This window comes from Brachycentrus maculatus, unplaced genomic scaffold, assembly GCF_059751285.1.
Source record: "Brachycentrus maculatus isolate JH-2025_06_01 unplaced genomic scaffold, ASM5975128v1 h1tg000095l, whole genome shotgun sequence".
NCBI classification, from domain to species: Eukaryota; Metazoa; Arthropoda; class Insecta; order Trichoptera; family Brachycentridae; genus Brachycentrus; species Brachycentrus maculatus.
This window is the reverse complement of record NW_028280849.1, coordinates 656495-678331: the sequence shown is the minus strand read 5'-3', so window position 1 is coordinate 678331 and position 21837 is coordinate 656495. Positions and strand designations below refer to the sequence as shown.

General features: G+C 32.5%; 1 protein-coding gene across 1 annotated transcript; it reads left to right on the top strand.

The window, feature by feature from the left end:
- The first annotated feature begins 12880 nt into the window (after positions 1-12880).
- On the top strand, positions 12881-20835 carry LOC148310462 (uncharacterized). Its single transcript, XM_088258405.1, has 6 exons — positions 12881-13091; positions 15901-16111; positions 17858-18003; positions 18111-18234; positions 18698-18876; positions 20511-20835. The coding sequence occupies exons 1-6, from the start codon at positions 13039-13041 to the stop codon at positions 20575-20577; spliced, it is 780 nt and encodes a 259-aa protein (XP_088114531.1). The 5' UTR covers positions 12881-13038; the 3' UTR covers positions 20578-20835.
- Positions 20836-21837: the final 1002 nt, after the last annotated feature.

The window sequence follows — 21837 nt, the reverse complement described above, 5'->3', positions numbered from 1 at the left end:
TATATATATATATATATATATGAATTAATACTTAAATGAATTATGCTACACATTTCTTCTTCAACCCTTATCCGCACCCAAATGGTGTATTTGGTGCAATGGTGCGTCTGGGCGTTTGTGTGAACAAATAAATAAAACTTCGGAATTGAAAATTCAACAGTAGTTTAAAAGAAAGAAAGTGTGAAATTCAAAAGTTGGCCTTCGCGCATTTAGGTTTGATTCCTGTCAGTTGGAAATTGAATTTAAAAAAAAATAAAAATAAAAAAAATGTATTTTAAAATCATAGTTAACTTTGTGGCATGGTAATATAACAATATCCTTATAATTCATCGTTCACTTTGTGTAATAAGAAAAGATAAAAGAAATAACAATGGGAATTTTTTTTAAAAGTAGACTTGTAGTAAAATTTAATTAGTTATTTATTATAGGTATGTAAGTCTTTATTAATTGCTTTAATAATTTTTTTCTACATTATTTAAACGAAGACCAGCTTTATTTACATATTAAATTTCTACACACGTTGATTTATTAATTTATTTTTTTTAAATTGAATATACCACTTAATGAGTTTTATCTATAATACGACTAGTTTCGAAAAATTACACATGTTTTCATCTTCTGGTAAAAATAAAAACTAACGAACAAAAAATATATTTAGGGGTATATATAGGTTCATAAATATAGGGAAGGGGGGGGGGTTGAGGAACATAATTTTTTGTAAGAGGAAACATAGAAAATAATGGTTACGTATTTTGAAACAGTTTTTCATTAATTAACGTTTTATCTGAATTTCAAGTTTTATGTATTTCTAAATTTTCTAAATTATTTATGACTTGACCTTTATTTTTTGTATTTGATTTATTAAAATTATGGTCTTCAGATAAAATGTAAATTAGGAAGAAATATTATTATTGAGACACCGTAGATGTTCATTAATTCTGATACAGAATTTACTCGGTGATTTTCCTATGTAAAAGGCTGGGAAATTGGTACAATTGAATTTATAAACACCAGGATGATTCCATTGATTAACTTTATTTAGGTAAAGTTTAATTTTAATTCAAGTTTAAGAGAATTTTTACCATGTCTCATTCGAATATGGTTCTTGAACTCAGCACTTTGGATCACCAGGATGAGCTCGGTCACGTGGTCGCGACTCGTTCCCGCCGAAAATAATTCAGACACAACAATACGTGTCACAATAAAGTTGCGCAAAGTCAAAGATAAGTTTCAGATAAGAACAGGTCACTGAGGGTTAATTGCTTTCCGCAGGGATTTGTAAAGTTTGATGAGTTTATATTGATTTTTTTGTTGTTGTTAAACTTCAGGTCAAATAGTCAATTGACAAATTGTATTCAATACAAAAATACTGTGTGTGTGTGTGTGAGAGAGTGTGTGTGTGTGTGTGCGCGTGTGTGTGTGAATTTAATGTCCTCCTCCATAGTTCGATGGTTATCGCGTTATACTATCGGTGCTTGGGGTTAGATTCCCAACAAGGTCAAAATAAATATTTGTAATAACACTGTTTCTATTCGATGCAGTGCCTTATGCACCATTAGGTGCGGTACCTAATGTTCAGGAATAATAACCTTTATACTATAAAAATTACAAATTAATATCCCACCAATTGTATGTGCCCTATTTACGTTTCGACACGAAAACTGACATAACCTAGTATGTTATTTTCTGTAAATTACATTTCAAATATAGAAATATAATTTCCAGAAAGCTCGAGGCCCCTCAAGTCCAGGTCAACCACTGGTTTAATTTGAAGATACAGCTAGGGGTAAAACAGCATGCTTTATTAAGCTATTTCGTGGTCGATCGTACTGCAGCAACACCGAATCATCGCAAATGAATATGATTTATCGCTCCTCGCGAGTTTATGCTGATGAGCGGCTTTTAAAATCTCTCTATTACAAATCAAACACCGACCTAACAATATCTGACAGCATAATACCCGTGGGAACCGAACGCAACTCCGCCAACAATACTCGCCCATAGACATTAATAAATACAATACATAATATGCGATTTCCATACTGAGCGGTCAGGAAAACACCGTTCACATTTCGTTTAAAAAAAAATATTATTTTATTATAATTTAAATATTGCTGTTATTTTCCTTTTCCTATAAATTATTTTTAGTTTTCATTTCAAAATTTCATATTTGCTAATTTTTTTAATTGATTTGACAGTCACTTTATGATTATATCTTTCTATTTTTACTTAATAAATACCATATTTCTTAAAATATTTCCGCATCATTTTCGAAATGATGCCGAATGCTTCTGAACACATGTCACAATAGAGTTTTTTTCAAAACAGTTTTATATTGAGCAGGTCAAACAACTGAAAAAATAAATTAAGTATTTATTTTATTTTGTTATCCATACTTTTTTTTAAATTTGGTACAACATAATCATTTACATATAAAAATAAAACACTTGTATAAAACCAATTATTGAGTTTTTTTGTGAACACGGCTACTATTTTCATCAACAGGTGATAGAATATATATTTTTAATTATATTATATCATACTTAAAACCCTTACCATAACTTAAATGTAATTATTATTGAAATATACTTCTTATGTAAATTCAATCAATTTCAATTCATTTTGTCTGTATTTTTATAAAACCCTGTCATGTCGTGTATATTACATAGAATTTCGTCCAGCTTCCCACCAGTCTGATGATGTCGGTAACGATGAATCCCAGTCACTGGTCAAACCAAATGTATGTGGAAATAAACTATATCTTAATTGTATTTTATTATAAATATATTTTTTTAATTGAAAATATATTCGAGGAAAGATTATATGATCCAAAAGTTTCGTCGCACACTGTATTATAATAGCAAATTTGTTTTATTGTCTGTTTGTTTGGATGTTCTCTATGCTTACATGCCGATTATGCGATTATCATCCGATTATTCGATTACGAAACCATCTACTGTCTATGCTAATGAAATGGGGACATCCATCGGGTTAATCGGCTCAGATTTAATCCAAGTGGACGGCGGATGAATCGGAATTAATGAACGGTCTTTATTGTCTGACGTTAATGAAGGTAAGTCGGAGAAAAAAATCGATCCGATTTCAGATTAAATGCGATTACTCAGATTAATCCTCGCTCAGAAATCGGATTCATATCTGAGATTTTAATAACGAATCACGCGGAGATTATGCCCGACTCTAACCTTCTAATTAAAAAAACTTAAATAAATTAAAATTAATGTGGTATAAAGGTATGAACAACCTATGGAAAGAACTTCTTTTACTTCTTCTTTTAACCCTTATCCGCACCCAATGGTGCATAGGACACATTAGTAATGTATGGTAAGTACTAGTTGCATTTTTATATGTCACGCGAGTAAGTTAGGATAGGCACTGTTTTTCTGCTTATATAAAATGCACGCCTTTGACTACTGTATAATATAACTTGTAATACTAACCATAAATTTGGAAAATTTAAATAAGGCCATTTTCGTAAAATAACATACAGGGTACTTATATCTGTGCCTTATACTGATAACGTGGCTTGAAGCGTAAAACTCATCGCTCACTCCTTTCAACAACGTCATATATCAAAAAACTTGATTTTTCGGGAGATCGTTTTTAAAGTTTAAGAATAAAATAAAATGTTTTTAAAATAAATATCAAGCCATTTATTGAACTTTTTACTGTGCAATTGATCTTTTTAGGTAAAACCTGGAGGTTTTTTCTCTATTTGAAAAATAATCAGTATATTCAAAAAAATAATTAAACAATACCTTTTCTTCAAAATGTGAAAACAACACTTTCTGCCCTGTAGCGTGTAAATATTAAGTTAAAAATATGCCGCTTTTGCTAGGATATAGTACGTTTTCTGGGCATTCCGAAAACATGCACAACTGAAAATTTTTGATATATGACGTTGTTGAAAGGAGTGAGCGATATGTCATATTCATACATCCAAGATATTTTAACCTATCTTCAGTGCACGTTAAAAAATCTTATTTTCGTTACCTACCTATTTTAACCGAAGTCATAAAATAAATTAAGTCAAGTTATGTTTTGACATTGCAAGCTGCGATTTAAATTTATGCCGGTCTAACTATTCCTGCGAACAATGAACGGTAGTTATGTTTTCAAAATATATCGTATAATAAATCGTCTAGTCAGAAGAAAAAGATTTATTCATTTCCGATCAAGACAAGCCACATCCTACCTTCTTTACAAGCGACAAAAATAGTAACACTAAAAAAAAATCCACAAATACATGTACGTCATGGTACTGTAATATATTATACATTAATTTATGTAATAAAATATGATACTGAGAATAAAATGTACTTTTTTTTAAATACCTTTATCTAGCACAGTAAAATATATTTGTTCAATATATGGGTTTAGAATAAAAATGGATCAAAAAGCATAAAACACAAGGTATGTTTTAGAAAATAATATTAAACTCCCCATAGACGGTAAATACGTTACATGAGATAGCTTGTAAAAATGTACTAAAACATATTTCTTGTAAATATGTTGGATCGGCTTCCTTTTAGAAAAATTAATTCGGGGTATAAAAATATAAAATTTACTACTGCTTTTCTTTTAAATATTTGACAAGTATGCCCATGAGTTTTATAAAATACATTAATGAACAAATAAACCTAGACTGAAAAAACCATATATCGTTTGAATGTGACGAAAAAAAACGTAAAGAATATAGAGGAAAGACGGATCTAATATATGAAAAATCATGAAATTAATTTGTGGAAAATGTGACTTAAAATTTTTTTTGTGGTTATTTAGTATAAAAAAAATATAAATTTTGATTAAGCCACGATTCAACGCACGTGTGCGGGTACGATAAATGTCTATAGTAAGGAGTTAGTACATTTCTTTATCTCTATTCAATCTTTAAAATATCCAATAGGTCAATCTATTAATCTAGGACACAGTCCTCAAAGTGTGGTTCCCAGAAAAACTCTCTTATTTTTATATGTGGAATAATGATGATTTTTCGACATCTCATCAAATATGAATAATAAAATGGAAGTCTAGGCATTTACGGGGCTGACGACCGTCATAGGCTGGTTTAAGTGGACACTTTCCACACGTGTAACATTCACCAATTCTACCCATTATTGACAACCACACTACTGGAATACTTGGAAGTTCTATAAACATGAACCAATTTTGAATGTTGTGAATAAATTATCTAGTCAAATTATAAGCTTAAATAATAAAAATGAAAATGATTTTTTCTGGCGTTTCTCATGTGTGTGCTTATAATCCAGGATTCGGACCTCACATACTAATAAAAGAGTTACTACTCAATAAAAAGCTTCTTTTCATCTCACCAATAGATGTCTTTAGTGAAGTTCTAGTGACACAATAACAATGTTTCAAAATTGATTCATATTTATAGAACTTCCAAGAATTTGAGTAGTGTGGTTGTCAATAATGGGTAGAATTGGTGAATGTTACGCGTGTGTAAAATGATCACTTAAACCAGCCTATGACGGTCGTCAGCCCCGTAAATGCCCAGACTTCCATATTCTTCTTTATCTTTGATGAGATGTCAAAAAATAATGTGAAAATAACTCCTGTAATTGGAGATAATCCAGATTTTGTGAACAAGTATTTGGACACACTCAAAATGTTGGAATAATTATTATAAATTTATTTTTGTTCTAGTTTTTTACATCTTTATACGACATGACGTCGGCCATCTCTTTTAACTGTTCTACAAAGCTCCTTTTTGGTCCTCCTATTTCTTTCTCTCTATTAAGAAGTCATGCCCCCAGGAACGGTTTTTTTCTTTCTTTTCTTTCACTCTTCTTAATGTTTTTTTTAGTTAGACTATTTGAATATTTCTTCAATACCACAATCCAAACATCCTATACATATAAATATAATATACACCATAGAACTCCATATTACAATGAATTTCTATATTATTTAAAGCAAAACAGAGAAGGTGAATAAAAAATTAAGTCATGCAAACTAAACAGGTTCAAGAGTTCACGAGTTTTCTTTATGTTAAATAAGTAATCAAAAATATGAAAATGTTAAAGTATAAAAGGTAAAAGAATAAAGTAACGGTCAGTGGTCGAAAAAATTTAGAATTATCACTACACTACAGAGGACATTATCCCAAATTATCTTTCGATATGATCGAATATGATGATAAAATACCTCGAAGGTCATAGTATACTCGCATTGTTTGCACTATTGTGCAATAATATAAGTTTCTTTTCAAATCCCAATCATAGAATATAAAAAGCCTTTTGAAAAATACCTACTTAACTCACAGCGAAATAAAATAATAGTTTTCATAGTATAAGATACAAAGTCATGATAGCATGAGGTATATATGCATTTTGGTTTCGAAACTCCAGTTGGTACGAGTATGTCCACAGACGATTTTTTTGTTATAAATTAAAAATCTCCAGATAAAAAGAACCCAGAACATCAGGCATATTAGTAAAAAACTCTAAGCACTAAGCTACTAAAAACACGCTTCAGAAAAAAAAAACACGTTTAACATACCATAAATTGCAAAACAGCCTCTTGTGTGAAATTAAAACATGATTACAAATTGAAATACTGAGATAAAATATATAATAAAATTTATAACTGTCTATTTTTTTATCTTGTCCTTTCCTGTCCGCCTCCGTAGTGTAATGGTCAGCATGCTCAGCTACCGTTCCGGAGATCCCAGGTTCGATTCCCAGGGGGGGTCAAATAAATATAAGTGATGTTTTCACTGTAATATATATTCAATATAACCCTGGACTGGTACCTGAAACGGAGGATTGATCACCTTTCCTTCATGCGTAAACGATCAAGATAACACTGCGTTTATATGACGCAGTGTTCTATGCAGGGGGGGTAGGGGTATATTTGGGTGCAGATAGGGGTTTTACTACTACTTTTACTATTTTTTTTATAAAAGCGATAATTAAAAATGAATAATAAACAAGTTATTGCTTGAAACATTTATCAAATTTATGAAATAATGATGCTAAGATCTAATCATTGGAGATGATAATTTATTCCATTTTATTTTTAATGTTTTGTTTCAGTAACTTTATGATTCATTTAAATAAAGTCGCTTCACATGTTCACGATCACCGTCCCAAAGGCAGCTTGCGCACTACACGGAATTTTACCGTCCGGCAGTCCGGTTTTGAAAAATAAAAGCGACTACGACAGTTAAGCGTGATCAAATTTACGCGCAACGTGTTCACGCACCGATCAAGAGCACGGATCCGAAGAAAGATGGACAAAAGTACAAGTCAATCCAAGGCAATCATCGTTTGAAAACGCTTACTGACGTGCCGGACGGTAAAATTCCGCGTAATTCCGTGTAATGGACAAACGCCCTAAGCCGATATATCGGATTTTCGTAGTCAAAGGGTTAAAGAAATTTCGTTATCGCTAGATGTTTAGTAAATTTGTGTCGTCTGTAATTTTGAACGATATTACAGTTAGTATTCCGCTAAAAAAATGCATAGTGCTAAAAATAGGTAGAGTTATAAGTTCTTATACAACAATATCGATCTTAAGTATAAAAAATTATATGCTTACTTTTATAACGCATTTATATGCTAACTGAAGTGTCGGACGGTAAAATTCCGTGTAGTGCACAAGCGCCCAAAGTTGACATTTTTAGGACACGGTTTATCGCCAATCAAAGACATGTCCTGAACGATTTAAGATAACGCACTTTTGTGGGTAAAGAGCACATTGCTACGTAGTTAATTGCTTCATGAATAAAATATATAATTGTATTTATTTACAATGACCGCAGGCTAAGAAACGATAGGAATATTGATTTGGGTCCATAGAACTAAAAACATTGAAGTGATGACATTTTTGTGAACCCAATAAAAGTATCTAAACATTTTGCTTTATGGCATATCGCTCACTCCTTTCAACAACGTCAGATATCAAATATCGTTAATATTTAGTTGTGCATGTTTTCGGAATGCCCAGAAAATGTACTATGTCCCGGCAAAAGCGGCATATTTTTAACTTAATATTTACCCGCTACAGGGCAGAAAGTTTAGTTTTTGCATTTTGAAGAAAAGGTAGTACTAAATATTTTTCAAATGGAGAAAAAACATTCAGGTTTTACCTTAACGATCTGTTGCACACTAAAAAAATCAATAAATGGCTTGATATTTATTTTCAATACATTTTATTATGTTTTTAATCAAAAATCAAATAAAGTTTTTTGATATATGACGTTGTTGAAAGGAGTGAGCGATATGTTATTCATAAAAAAATTGACATCTTTATTATTTTATAATACTTTATTTTATATTATTATTTTATATAATTTTTTCATTCATAGATGAAGAAGAATATAAAAGTTTGGGCATTTACAGGGCTTACCGTCATAGGATCACTTTACACACGTGTAACATTTACCAATTCTACCCATGATTGACAACCACATTACTCAAATTCTTGGAACTTAAAAAAAAAATAACGAGAAATATTTTTGTTTATATTATTTACACAAATATTTCAATTTCATGCTATTTCTGTGAACCTAAGCGGCTCATTATTAGAAACAGGTATCGAATTGTGGTAGAGTGGGATCGAACCGAGAAACTCTGAATCAAGAGTCCGCGACACTAACCACGACACCACAGCCCGACACTTCTAAATATATTGTTAAAATATCGAAATGAAATGCTTTAATTCACTATAATTTCACTATAGATATCTATGGTGAGATGGGAGAAGCTTTTTATCAAGCAGAAACTCTTTCATTTGTATGTGAGGTCCGAATCCTGGATTATATTCACATACTCGAGAAACGCTAGAATATAACCTTTTGTTATTCATTTTTTAGCTTCTAATTGGAGATAATCCAGATTTGTGAAATAAGTATTTGGACACACTCAAAACGTTGTAACTATATATTATTGTTAATGGTATATGCATAATATTACGTATAAAAGTGAAACGTGGAGTTGGCAAATGATGGATGAGAGTAGACTGCATGCAGTCGAAATGCATTCTCTCAGACGAATGTGCGTCAAAATGTTGTATGATAGACGCTCGAATCGTGATATAAGGAAAGAATCCAACTAAGAAAGGTGTGTTGAGATGATTTGGGCATGTGAATCGAGCGAGTGAAGAAAGGATAGTTAAACAAATTTTAGAGGCAAATGTGGGTGGCAATAGAAACAGAGGAATACCGAAAAAAATTGGCAGAATCAAGTATTTCAAATGCCAGAAAGTGGTCAGGTGATAGGCGTATCAGAATGATAGGCGTATGTGAATGAGAAGATGTATGAATGTGGAAGAGGCGAAGATTGTATGCAAAGACAGATTGGTGAGGCGTTCTATTCTCTCTGCCTACCCCTGTTAGTTTAGCTTTATTTATGGTATACATTTATGTATTTATGGTTAGTAGTAATCCGTTTTGTCCACATCCGTGGTGTAATAGTTAGCATGTTTAGCTATCGTACTGGAGGTCCCGGGTTCGGTTCTCAGAAGATTCAAGATTCCCAGAGAGAAAAATGAAAATAAATATTAGTGATTTTACACTCTAATACTTATTTAATACTACCCTGGACTGGTCCCTGAAGCACAGGACTGATCACCTTGCCTTCATATAAGTAACGATCAAGATAACACTGCGTCAATACGATGCAGTGCCCTATGCATCATTGAGGATAAGGGTTAGAAGAAGAAGAAGAAGAGTAATCATATTGGCATACGTCTATTTATGTCATATCTGAGTGCAGTATCCACTAGGTCCAGATAAGCGAAAAAGAGAAACAATTTTTTTTCTCTCTTTTTTTATATCAAAGTAATTACAAACTGAATCATGAATATGTTTATTGTTATGCTATGACATTATCACATACTTGCAATTATCATAATTTATTGTGATTATATTAAGTATGTATATATCAGGTCACTGAACAGCGATGTATACAATGCTTGTGACGACCATTTCCATTAAATAAATATCACCATATTAATTAATTTATATATTTGGTGTTTCACTTGTAGAACTCCATTTTAATTTATGTACTTAAATATTAAAATCAAACACTGATTTTCAGACTCTACTAAATTGTATTTGATTATTAAAAACACATAAAAAAATGTGAGAATCGTTTTGCTTTGTTATGGCATTTTCAAACTACTGTTAAGATTTAATGGATTGAGGGTCATAATAAAGCTTGGTTTTCAATTCTAAGCACTTAAGTTATAATTATGCCGTCTGCAGTAATAATTATGGGAGAAAACAATGGTTGAGTTACTGCACATGTTATAACTATTACTTAAGTACCTAGAATTGTATAGCTATATACCCTTAGTCAATTTGATCTTCACAGTATTTGTAAATGCCATTACAAGGCTAAACAGTTCTCACAAATTTTATTCTTATGTGTTTTTAATAATAAAATATAATTTAGTAGACTCTAAGAATCAGTGTTTGATTTTAATATTTAGGAAAAAATACTTGATGGAAAGATATACTCGTATATGTAGTGGTTAGTCATATAATCTTATTTTGTTTTTACCGTATGCTTTTTATATTTTCTCAATTGTTATATTTTCTCATTTATTTATTTTAAATATGCTTCTTACCTTGTATTTCTCTCATTTATTTCTTTTAAATACGCTTCTTATACCTATTTATTATACCTGTTTCTTGTTTTTACATTTTGCCATGTATTAGTTTTGGTTATTTAAAAAAATCTTTTTTGTAACTGTATTATTTGTGTTCCAGTCTTGTTTACCTTAATCCCATGTCCCAAAATGAGAAATAGAAATTAATCATCGGGAATATTATATATATGACGTATGTAATATGTTTTGAAAAAATAAACAAATATTCAAATCACCATATTAATATTAAACTTTTTTTAATATACTACTCATTAATCTTTTTTTAAATATATTTATTAAGGTACCCTCCCTAATTGAATACAAAGATAATACTGATTTTTTTTTTAAAAGAGAATGATGGCATAAAATAATGATAAAACGACAACATTCCAGCCCATTCAGGTTTCAGAAATCAAAGTTTTTGGCCAAACATTCGATCACTGTTCTTCCCCACCCACTCTACTCTCCTGATCTCGCCTTCTTACTTCTTGTTCCTCAAACTTAAAAGACCGTTGAAAGGACGAAGATTTGAGACGATTCTCGTAATTTAGGCAAATGCGACGAAGGAGCTGAAGGACATCACATAAGAAGCGTTCTATGACTGTTTCCACAAGTGGAAAAACCGTTGGGATAAGTGTGTGCGTTAGGATGGTGAATCTTTGATGGTAACCCAGATATATAACTTCCAAATAATTTCGAACCCTTATCCGCACCCCAATGGTGCATATAGTACTGCATCATATAAACGCAGTGTTATCTTGATCGTTAACACACGAAGGAAAGGTGATCAGCCCTCCACTTCAGGTACCAGTCCAGGGTAATATTGAATAAACATTAAAGTGAAAAAATCACTTATATTTATTAGACCCCCCTCTGGGAATCGAACCCGGGACCTCCAGAACGGTAGCCGAGCATGCTGACCATTACACTACGGAGGCGGACAAAGTAATAAAGTCTAAATAAAGTACTTCTACTTAAAAGAGGAAAATATGGTTTTTTAACGTGACCTTTTGTCTAAATAAATTTGACTGATAATACTTTGTTTGCTCGCAAAGGTAAGAAATAGACTCTTATCAGAAGGATTAGATTCATCGCAGGTAATTGTGTATTTTACATAATGTATGGTCTTCCTGAGAGATCTGTTTGGTTGTCAACTGTTTTGTCTTATCAGAGAGTAAATACTGAATAGGTTCTTTCAAGAATACCAGAGTCGTTTCAGTATTTACATGAAACTTGTGCCCTGTAGAAATTTTAAAAGTCACTGTATTTTTGTTTAATTGACACTGATTCTTATTCGATGCTCTATGCGCAATTAATGGCGGATAATAGCTGTAAAAGTCCTGAAAACATATTAAAGTCAATATGAATCTAAATTTATATTGACTTTAATATGTTTTAATTAACATATTAAAGTCAACACACACATGATTATAACACACACATTTTTTTACCACTATACTTTGAGTACTTTTTTTCCCACCGGCTTTGACAGAAACATTATCTTCTTTGGGTATTTATCGAAACTGGTTGGAAAATTAGAAACAAAAATATATTGGTTAAAAACAAAGTTTTATTATATTTTATAGTTTTTAAATTGCGCTACAAAGCATCAGCATTTCTATAAAAATATGACCCTTTTATAGTCAGATGTTACAGTAAATTATACATACCATATACCCTTAGAGTAAATTAATTTTAATGGTAATTGATTGACTCAAATATAAACGTTAAGTCAAAAAATATTTAACCTCGAAGATAAAAGTTAAAGAAACATTATTTCACGGTTAAATTAAAAACAAACGACGTAATTTAATAATTTTACTTCCTCCTTTCGAAAAGTCTAAAGGAAAATAATAAAAAAAGGAAAAGAAGAAAAAGAAGAAGTAAAAAATATCGAGCTTATGGAAATATTAGTAGAGTATGTAAAATAAAATTTCCTACAAATTTGGTTTTTCCCATTTCCAGTCTACAGTTAAAAGTTAGTGAGTCATTAATAAAGACTTATTAACTCCTAAATTCAATATGGGAATCTCGCGAACCTGGATTTAGACTACCAATAATCTGCTGCAATAAATGATTTTGAAAAAAAATAGCATATTTAATTAATGCGATGTTGAATGCATTTTAAAAAACTTGACAAAATAAAAATAAAAACACAAAAACCTTAGCATTTCTGGCATTACAATACCTTATACAGGCCCTGAAAACATTTGTTCTTCAGATGAGACAAAGATACTTTAGTAGTTGTCTGATATCATTTGAACAGTCAAAAGATCATTCGCAAGCATATTTTTTCTGGAGTGAATAAAATTATTTTGCAATTCCTCTATTTTACCTTTAAGAAAATGTTAATAGTTCTGTGCCTGAAAAGTTTGTAATTAAAATAAAATCAATTTCAAAATGTTATCTATTCTTAAAAGGACATTGTTATCCTCAGCTCGAGCATCTAGAAAGTAAGTTAGATTTGAGGATTTTATCAATTTTTTATTCATTATTATGGTGCTTTTTTACGAAAAGTTTAAAACAGTTTTTTAAACAACATTATAGTTGATACGGACAGCAATAGTTCTTTGTTGAAATATTGTATTACGTTTTTTCCTGTACTTGCTTACTTTTGTTTTATTATTTTTTATTTGATAGTCAACCAGTGAGAGGATGTTTCTGGCAGTGTCAAGTCTTATTTTTATTTTTAAACAAAATAATGAATGAGTGAGGAAAGAACGGTAAAACAAATTTATGAGGCGAATGTTAGCGGGAAAATAAGCAGAGGAAGACCGAGAAAAACATGGCACGATCAGGTATGCCAAATACTTGAAAGTGGTCAGGTTAGGAGTCGTAACAATCGGCGGGTATGTATGAGGAGATGCATGAACGTGGAAGAGGCGAAGAATATTTGCAAGGACAGAGTGGTGTGGCGCTCTATTCTCTCTGCCTACCCCTGCGGGCAAGCGGCGTGATGGTTAGTTAGTTAGTTAGTTAGTTTAACAAAATAATAATAACAATCAATGAAAAATACATAGTTCTTACTTATGTTAAAACGGACTAATTAACTAACCATCACAACGCTTCCGTGCATGTGTAGGCAGGGAGTATAGAACGCCACACCAATCTGTCTTTGCAAATAATCTTCGCCACTTCCACTTCGTGCACCTCCTCATACAAACCCACTGATTAATCCAAATCTGACCTGAGCACTTTCAAGTATTTGAAATACTTGATCATGCTATGTTTTCCTCGGTCTTCCTCTGCTTCTATTTCCAGTCTCCTAACTACAGTCGCCTCATAAATATTCCTATTCATATACACAGTGTTCACCTAATCCTGCCTAAAAGATATGTAAATACCCAGACTCCCACATTCCCATCTCAAATAAAGATAAATTTTTCACCTATGTTTAGATGTTAATAAAAATCTTACAACAAAATGAGAAAATTCTGTCCGCCTCCGTAGTGTAATGGTCAGCACACTCGGCTACCGTTCTGGAGGTCCCGGGTTGATTCCCAGGGGGGTCAAATAAATATAAGTGATTTTTTCACTCTAATATTTATTCCATATTACCCTGGACTGGGACCTTTCCTTCATGTGTTAACGATCAAGATAACACTGCGTTTATATGATGCAGTGCCTTATGCATCATTGGGGTGCGGATAAGGGTTTGAAAAAAATATATACCATATACTTTACAAACTTCTCAACTTATGGCACCACAATCAGCCACACTTTCAAATCTAATGAATTGGTACCGACATGTGAAAGGGATCCAAGACTATAGCATATATACAGGTTACAAAAATTAATACAATATGGATATTCAATAATGGGCAGAATGGTGAACGTTACACTAGTGTATAATGTGACTACTTAAGCAAATCAAATGCCAGGTCGTAAGCCCTGGGATGCATAAATTTCAATCTTCTTTCACATAAAAACAGGAGAAACGATACATATCGAGTTGAGGCACCTTTAAAAAGTAAATTATCTTTTAAATAATTATTGAGGTAGGTCATTGGTAACCTAAATCCTGGTTGTCGGGACTTTATTCCAGTTGCGTTAGTCATTTAATAGAATTACCATATCGCTCACTCCTTCCAACAATGTCATATATCAATAATCGTCATTTTTCAGTTTTGCATGTTTTCAGAATGCCCAGAAAGTGTACTATATCCCAGCAAAAGTGGCATATTTTTAACTTAATATTTACCCGCTACAGGGCATAAAGTGTTGTTTTTGCATTTTTAAGAAAAGGTATTGTTTAATTATTTTTTTAAATATATTAAATATTTTTCAACGGAGTAAAAACATTCAGGTTTTACCTTAAAAGATCTGTTGCACAATAAAAAGTTCAATAAATGGCTTGATATTTATTTTTAAAACATTTTATTATATTTTTAAACTTTGAAAACAATCTCCTGAAAAATCAAGTTTTTTGATATATGACATTGTTGAAAGGAGTGAGCGATATGTGACATCACTGTAAAAATGTTTATAACTGAACATGTAGGAAATTAATTTCTCCATAACTTTAGTTAAGCCCTGTTGTGCTTAGACTTCCATCTTTTATCATAAAAAAAACTGGACTGCCACTCAGCACTATCAAGTTCAGTCTGAAACACTAGGCCATGGACCAGAGCCAAGAAATCTGGTTCAACAGCATAGGAGTAAACCCCAGAAGGAACTGATAATGGTGTACTCACCACAAAAGCTCTAAAGCTCTTAGCAAGAAGCATATGAGGATCCTAACCATGACCTTAACAGGGAATTACAGACTGAGGAAGCACATGTCAAAAATTGGACTGTACGATTCCCCATCTGCAGATTTTGTATGGGGGATAGCGAAACCATCCACATTCTTTATAATTGTGAAGCACTCGCTCGCAAGTCACATCCTTGCAGGGCCACTACTGGACTCCGAGAAGGTGAAGCTCCTAACACCAAGACAGGTTGTGAGTTACATGACTCACGTAGGTCTTGAGAGTGAGCTTTGACACAGAGGGAGGTCACAATAGACCTTATTTGGTCGCAGTGACACAAGGGATACAAGATCCATTGACCTCTTGTAAAAATAAAAAATTAAAAAAAAGTAAAAAAACGATAAGAGGTTTAATAGCTTTTCTTTCTTTTTTCATCTCATCTCAACTTGAGACACCTATTGTATTATAAGTATTGTAAAATCTCACTCCCTTGTGTAATTTTTAAAATATCTCTTTTTTTACAATGAGCCATTTAAAAGTAACTTTGTCAAGAGATGATATGTTTTCACAGTTACAGTTTGAGCCGTATCACCTTCGAGCCACTCTTGGAAAACAGATATGACCTGGTCATGGACCATCTCCGGGAAGTGTCTTACCTGGACGTCCCTCTGTACAAGGCTGCAGGGCTGGTAGGAGGAGGGAAGGCGCCCGTGGAACTGGACAATGTGTACCTCAACAGCATCAAGGAAGGAGTTTCCATGGTGGCGTTGGATGATGGAAAGGTAAACTTGCACTTTGCATAACCATGGTATAACTATCAGCGAGCTATGCGTTCCACAATATCAAACTTTTTTTTTCACGAATGTATTAAGTCTGCTTATATACTATGCAGTGCTCTATGCACGATTGAGTGTGGATAATGGTTAGAATAAGAATATGTATTTATGTATACATTTATAGAGACAAAACAAAGAGTTCACACATTCGTGGAAGCCTGGGTGTAACGGACATGAATAGTAAGGTAGAGGAAAGGCAATTGAGACAGTATGGGCACATAGAACATAGAGAACCGGAACATATTGTGAATCAGCCAATCACCATGGATCTTCCTTGAAAGACATCTAGAGGAAGACCAAAGAATTCATGGACCCTTCAGAATGAAATGATTCGAAGGCATGGATATAATCATCATTTATGTGTTTATTGGTGCTCTAGCATTTGTTTTATAGAAATTCCATTTTATTCCTGTTGACTCAACAAACAGTATTTCATGTAAATATGTTAATACAATTGTGATTTCATTTTTACTTTCAAAAATATACCTGATAAAATAAAGGAGATATATATTTTTTTAAATTTAATTACACGCGTTTAGTCTAATTAACTGTAAATAGCCTTTTCCCCCTAATACAGTGTGTTCTATGGACTGTTGAACAACTGAGAGCTATCAATTTTAATATAATATGTTGAATTGATAAGGTGAAGATGAAAGGATTTATTCAAAATAGTGATTAAAAAAATACACAGGCACAACAAAAAATTGGTTAAAATTACTGCATTTTGTATGTTTGTAATAAATCACTTGTTTTGAAAGCGTACAATCTTTTTTGTCAATGTGTAACGTAGTTATCTTTTTACAGGTATGAAGTTTAATTAAATGCTAAAAAATAAAAATATCAAACACATTTTAGTTATCATAAAACAAACAGTACTGTCAGTAGATATTTGAAAATGTTTTAAATGAGCATTTCGTTGGTCACTAGTCACTACTATCCAGTATTTTTTAACGTAATTAGATTGAAGCATATTTAATCATATATTTTAGTATTTTGATTGGACTCACTGTATTTTATCCCTGAGGTCTTATATTGAGATTTATTATATGTTTAAATAAAGATAAAGTATAAGAATATCTGTTTACAAAGGTAATGTGGAACATTCAGAATTCACATAGACTAATTACAATCTAACATTTATTTATTTATTTTACATAAAATATGTTATGTAACAATTCTTTTGTGTAAATTAATTGATGCTTCTATCTTAATAGACTTACTCGTTTCAAGACAGAAATCAATTATAAACGCAATTATATTCACATACATACATACTTGTACATGTATAAACATATAAACCCATTTTTTTTTGGAAAAACTCCCAAATCTTCTACTACAGAGGACTGTGTGCAGGTAAGATGGTAAGGATAGGCAAGGTAGATCTGTAGAATTCATCACAAATATCCTAAACATGTAATTGAAAATAAATATTTCTTGTTAGGAATCAAACCTGCGACGCCTGTTTTTGTGTTTGCATGAATTTATGTCAATATATTTTGATGTAAATAAAAAATAAAACAAACTATGTATTGTGACCGATTTCTCCTCCTTTCCATGACCCACGTTGCAACAGTCACTGAAAATATCAAGATAGTAATATCCCAATAGGCTGGTTTAACTAATTATTTTATGTGCATATACATTCACCATTCTGGCATTGATGTAATGATTTTACATTAATTCTTTTTCCAGTTTGCGGGAGTGCTTATCAATGGAATTCTCACTCCAGATGCGGTGCCTGGTGCAATAGCAAGCATGAAAAAATCTACAAATGAGCGATACAAGAAAATGGATTTTATGTTCCTGAAACTATTATTAGATCTTGATATATTTAACAGGTAATCTTTGATATCTAATTTCACCTCTGCAATAATTAATCAAATTGAAATTTAATCAGATAAAAAATATTCTTAGGACCTTATCCGCTAGCATGTTTTGATTCTAGGTTTGGAATAAATAGAGCAATGGAATGCCGTTTGCTGTCAACTACAAGGCAATATCGTGGATCAGGTCTGGGGAAAATGTTAGTGGATCAAATCACAACAATGGCTCAAGAATTGGATTATCCAGTAAGAATTAAAATACTTATTCAGTATTCAATATTATTTTACCAAGGCTACTCTGCTTTGCTTCATACAAAATTAACAATATCATTATTTCATCAATATCATAGTATCTCTGTCCCCCATTTTGATCGGATTACATGCTGTATTTTAATATGGCAGACTAAAATAATTTTTGCTCACTTCAGGTAATGAAAAAAATAACATTTAAGTTTTCATTCCTATATATATATGAAAATTCCTTTTGGATATGACAAGTTTACAATGATTGAAGTTCCAAATTTAATTTGGTTTTTTGCAGCTTCAGATATAAAAAAAACATAGCGGCTAATGAACTAGATAAGGTTACCTAGATACCTTTTCCAGGTTATAATATTTTTAGACACATTTGTGAAAACAAATAAAAATTACTTACCATTCTTTTCTTTTGATTTCAATTCTTCATTGTTTCATTTGTCATTCTATATAGCTGGTGATTGGAGAAGCGGTAAACGACTTTCTGTGGAGACTTCTAGTAGCAGAGGGTTGGATAATGCTGAGAGAAATGCCATACAGCGACTACATCGATGAAGCCACAGGAAAACCACTTTACAAAGTGGATCCACCACATCATATACTTGGTCTGTGCGCCAGGATAATAGACAACAGGTATGAACCCTTTAAGCACCTGGAGGTATTAGTAAAGCTGTACTCGGTAGGCCATAGCATTTTAAGAAAAGTAAAACGTAACAAAAAAATATATAGTACTCGTACATTTATATTTAAAGGATGTTGTAAAGAGTTGCCAACTATGCACACTATTTGGTGTTATATTATATGTATATAAGTGTTCCATACATTATAATAATAAAATAAGTGCTTGACATAGGAAAAAACAGCAACAAAGATGAGCACATTTACACGCTAATTTTGTATGGCCAACCTGGCAAGCATGGCATTGGAGAGAACCAGCTAAGAACATTTTTTTTTAAATATAGGGGATTTCAAAACATGTCTTCCATTATGGCTGTTCAAAAATCAAATTAAAAGGTTAATTTAGCATGTATAAATATATTAGTAATCCTTCTACCTACCTGTATTGGAACCATATTCTTCATTCATATGTACTCCTTAAAAACCCATACAGCTACCTCCAGTATGCTTGTCTCATATTATTATTATTATTAAACCATATCCGCTCCCTAGGTGGAGTATATGGAGTCCACAAATTGTCTCCAGGCTTTTCTGTCGGCTGCCAGCTCCCTTGCATCCTCCCAAGTCAGATCCGCGTCCCGAAGTACTGACGAGAACTGCCGACGAATTGTCAGCAGTGGTCGTCCTGGGCGGCGCGAACCTGATGCCTTGTAAAAGAGGCAAGCTTGATAAAGGCTCTTAGGAGGCATGCGGAGTACATGGCCAAGCCAACTGAATCGCCTTTTCTTGACGACAGTTGTGACCGAGATTTGCTGCGTCCTACGCCTTATCTCTTCATTCCTCATAAAGTCAAACCACCGCACGCCTAAAATTCTCCGCAGGCACCTATTCTCAAAGCTTAGTACACGGCTGCTCTGGGCCCTTGTAAGGTGCCATGTTTCACAGCCGTATAAGAGAACAGGAGCAATGCAGGCATTGTATAGGCGGCATTTGGTCTTCACCGAGTATAAATCCGATCTCCAGACAGCCTTCATATTGTTAAATGCGGACCCTGCGAGTCCTAATCGCACTCCCAGTTCCTTTTGAAGGCTGCCATTTTCAGCCGCGTACACTCCCAAGTACTTGAAACTCTCGACCCTATCGATGCGCTGGTTACTCAACATCAAGGGTTGTTGGGCATCTAGGCATGAGCTGTTGCACAACACATGGGTTTTTGCAACATCTATTGTAAGCCCCATGTGCGTAGAGTACCTATTTACCCTGTCGACAATTAATTGAAGACCCTCGACGGAGTCATCAATCATAACAGCATCATCTGCGTACTCTAGGTCGCAGAGTTTCCGGGAGGGGGAGATGGTTATACCTCGGTCAGATGGTAATGACTTACGAAGAATGAAATCCAAGAGGATGATGAAGAGAAATGGCGCAAGGACGCAGCCTTGTCTGACTCCGGTAGAGACCCCAAACCAATCCGTGACAACATCGTCAACTCTCATACGGCATTCTGTCTCATATTACGTTATTTAATTCATCCTCAATCAATCTCGAAGTTCTACCGAGTAAATGTTTTTAAGATACCTATAATTATTTATAAAATGGTAGCTCTAGCATTAATATTCATAAAAATTAAGTGATTTTTTTTATTTCAGGTGCAAATGCAAGGATCCTTTGCCACTTCCAAATCCAAAAATATACTATCCTATTAAAATGGATTAAATGTGCCACAAAACACCAACAGTATTTTTTTAATAAATAACATTATAATATACAAGGAAATAAAACAGCGGCTATAAAGCTACATATATTTTTATTAATATGCATTTAGTATAAAAGAGATTGTTTGTTTGAAGATACATATTAATGAGATTTTATTTACTTACGAAAGAAACAGCATGTTTCAGTATGTATCAATATGTAAAACACATCATAAATAAATAATTAAAATGATACATGTATTGTACTGACATTTCTTTATTTATTTGAATTATTTTATTATTTACCTACTATGATTCCGCATATGACAATGATATAAAAATTACAAAATATAGATACAATCACAATGATATAAGTTTATAACATATTTAAATTACTTAAATAATCATCTTTCATTTCTGTGCACTGTTTGTTTCTATCAAAACAATGATCAACCGTATCCTATTAAAGATTTATGTGAACCGGATATATTTTGGAAGCTAATTACCATCTTTGAGATAAATAAATTAGGCATCTGCAAACACGACATCTCTGGCCACATTCATAATGCGTGTTAAAGGTATAACAAAGTTTGTGTATTAATGTATATAGTAAATAGGTAGATAGGTAGGTATTTACAAATTCGATGAATTTTCGTAAAAAATATTGATCAGAAAATTTGTACAACCAGAATACATTTTTTCCTTTCCATCCCGGTAAATCAAGAAGAGTCTACTGTATTTGTATTGAGATTAGGAGATAAAAAGGATTCAAGTTTCTACATTTCAAATGGTGATAAACATTATAACAGAGTCACTGGTGACGTCATGTTAATAATGAAAAAATCCTCAAATCTCTTGTCACGAACCTTGCATTATATTTAACAGCAGCATACATATTGGCTAAGGTATGCAGCAGGAAGAAACGATAAAGTGTATTTACACTTTATGGTTCGCTCACATATTAGTATGTGTTTTTGTCACCAGTATTAGGTGGCAAAATTTCAAAATATATCCAGTAATACAGGAGTCTATGTTTTTTTAAATGGCCCAGAAAATTTAAAAAGCACTGGCACACAAAGCGTTGTAAAAAAAAAAAACATGAAATTACTTCATGCGTAATTATGGAATGAATCACTTACTAACTAAAACTCTATGGGAATTTTACAACTGAAAATCGACGGCCCTTACGCAAAGTACTCTATCTGCAAATCTGAGATCAAAAAATACTTTACAGGAGAGAGCTTAGAAGATTTTTTTAACATATTTTTTTTATTATTAATTA

Bases quoted from the DNA above. Each gene is read 5' to 3' on its own strand.
- LOC148310462 (XM_088258405.1), top strand. From the start codon at position 13,039: ATGTTATCTATTCTTAAAAGGACATTGTTATCCTCAGCTCGAGCATCT. The intron at 16,112-17,857 runs GTAAACTTGCAC...TTCTTTTTCCAG, and splicing joins TGGCGTTGGATGATGGAAAG to TTTGCGGGAGTGCTTATCAA. The intron at 18,877-20,510 runs GTATGAACCCTT...TTTTTATTTCAG, and splicing joins GCCAGGATAATAGACAACAG to GTGCAAATGCAAGGATCCTT.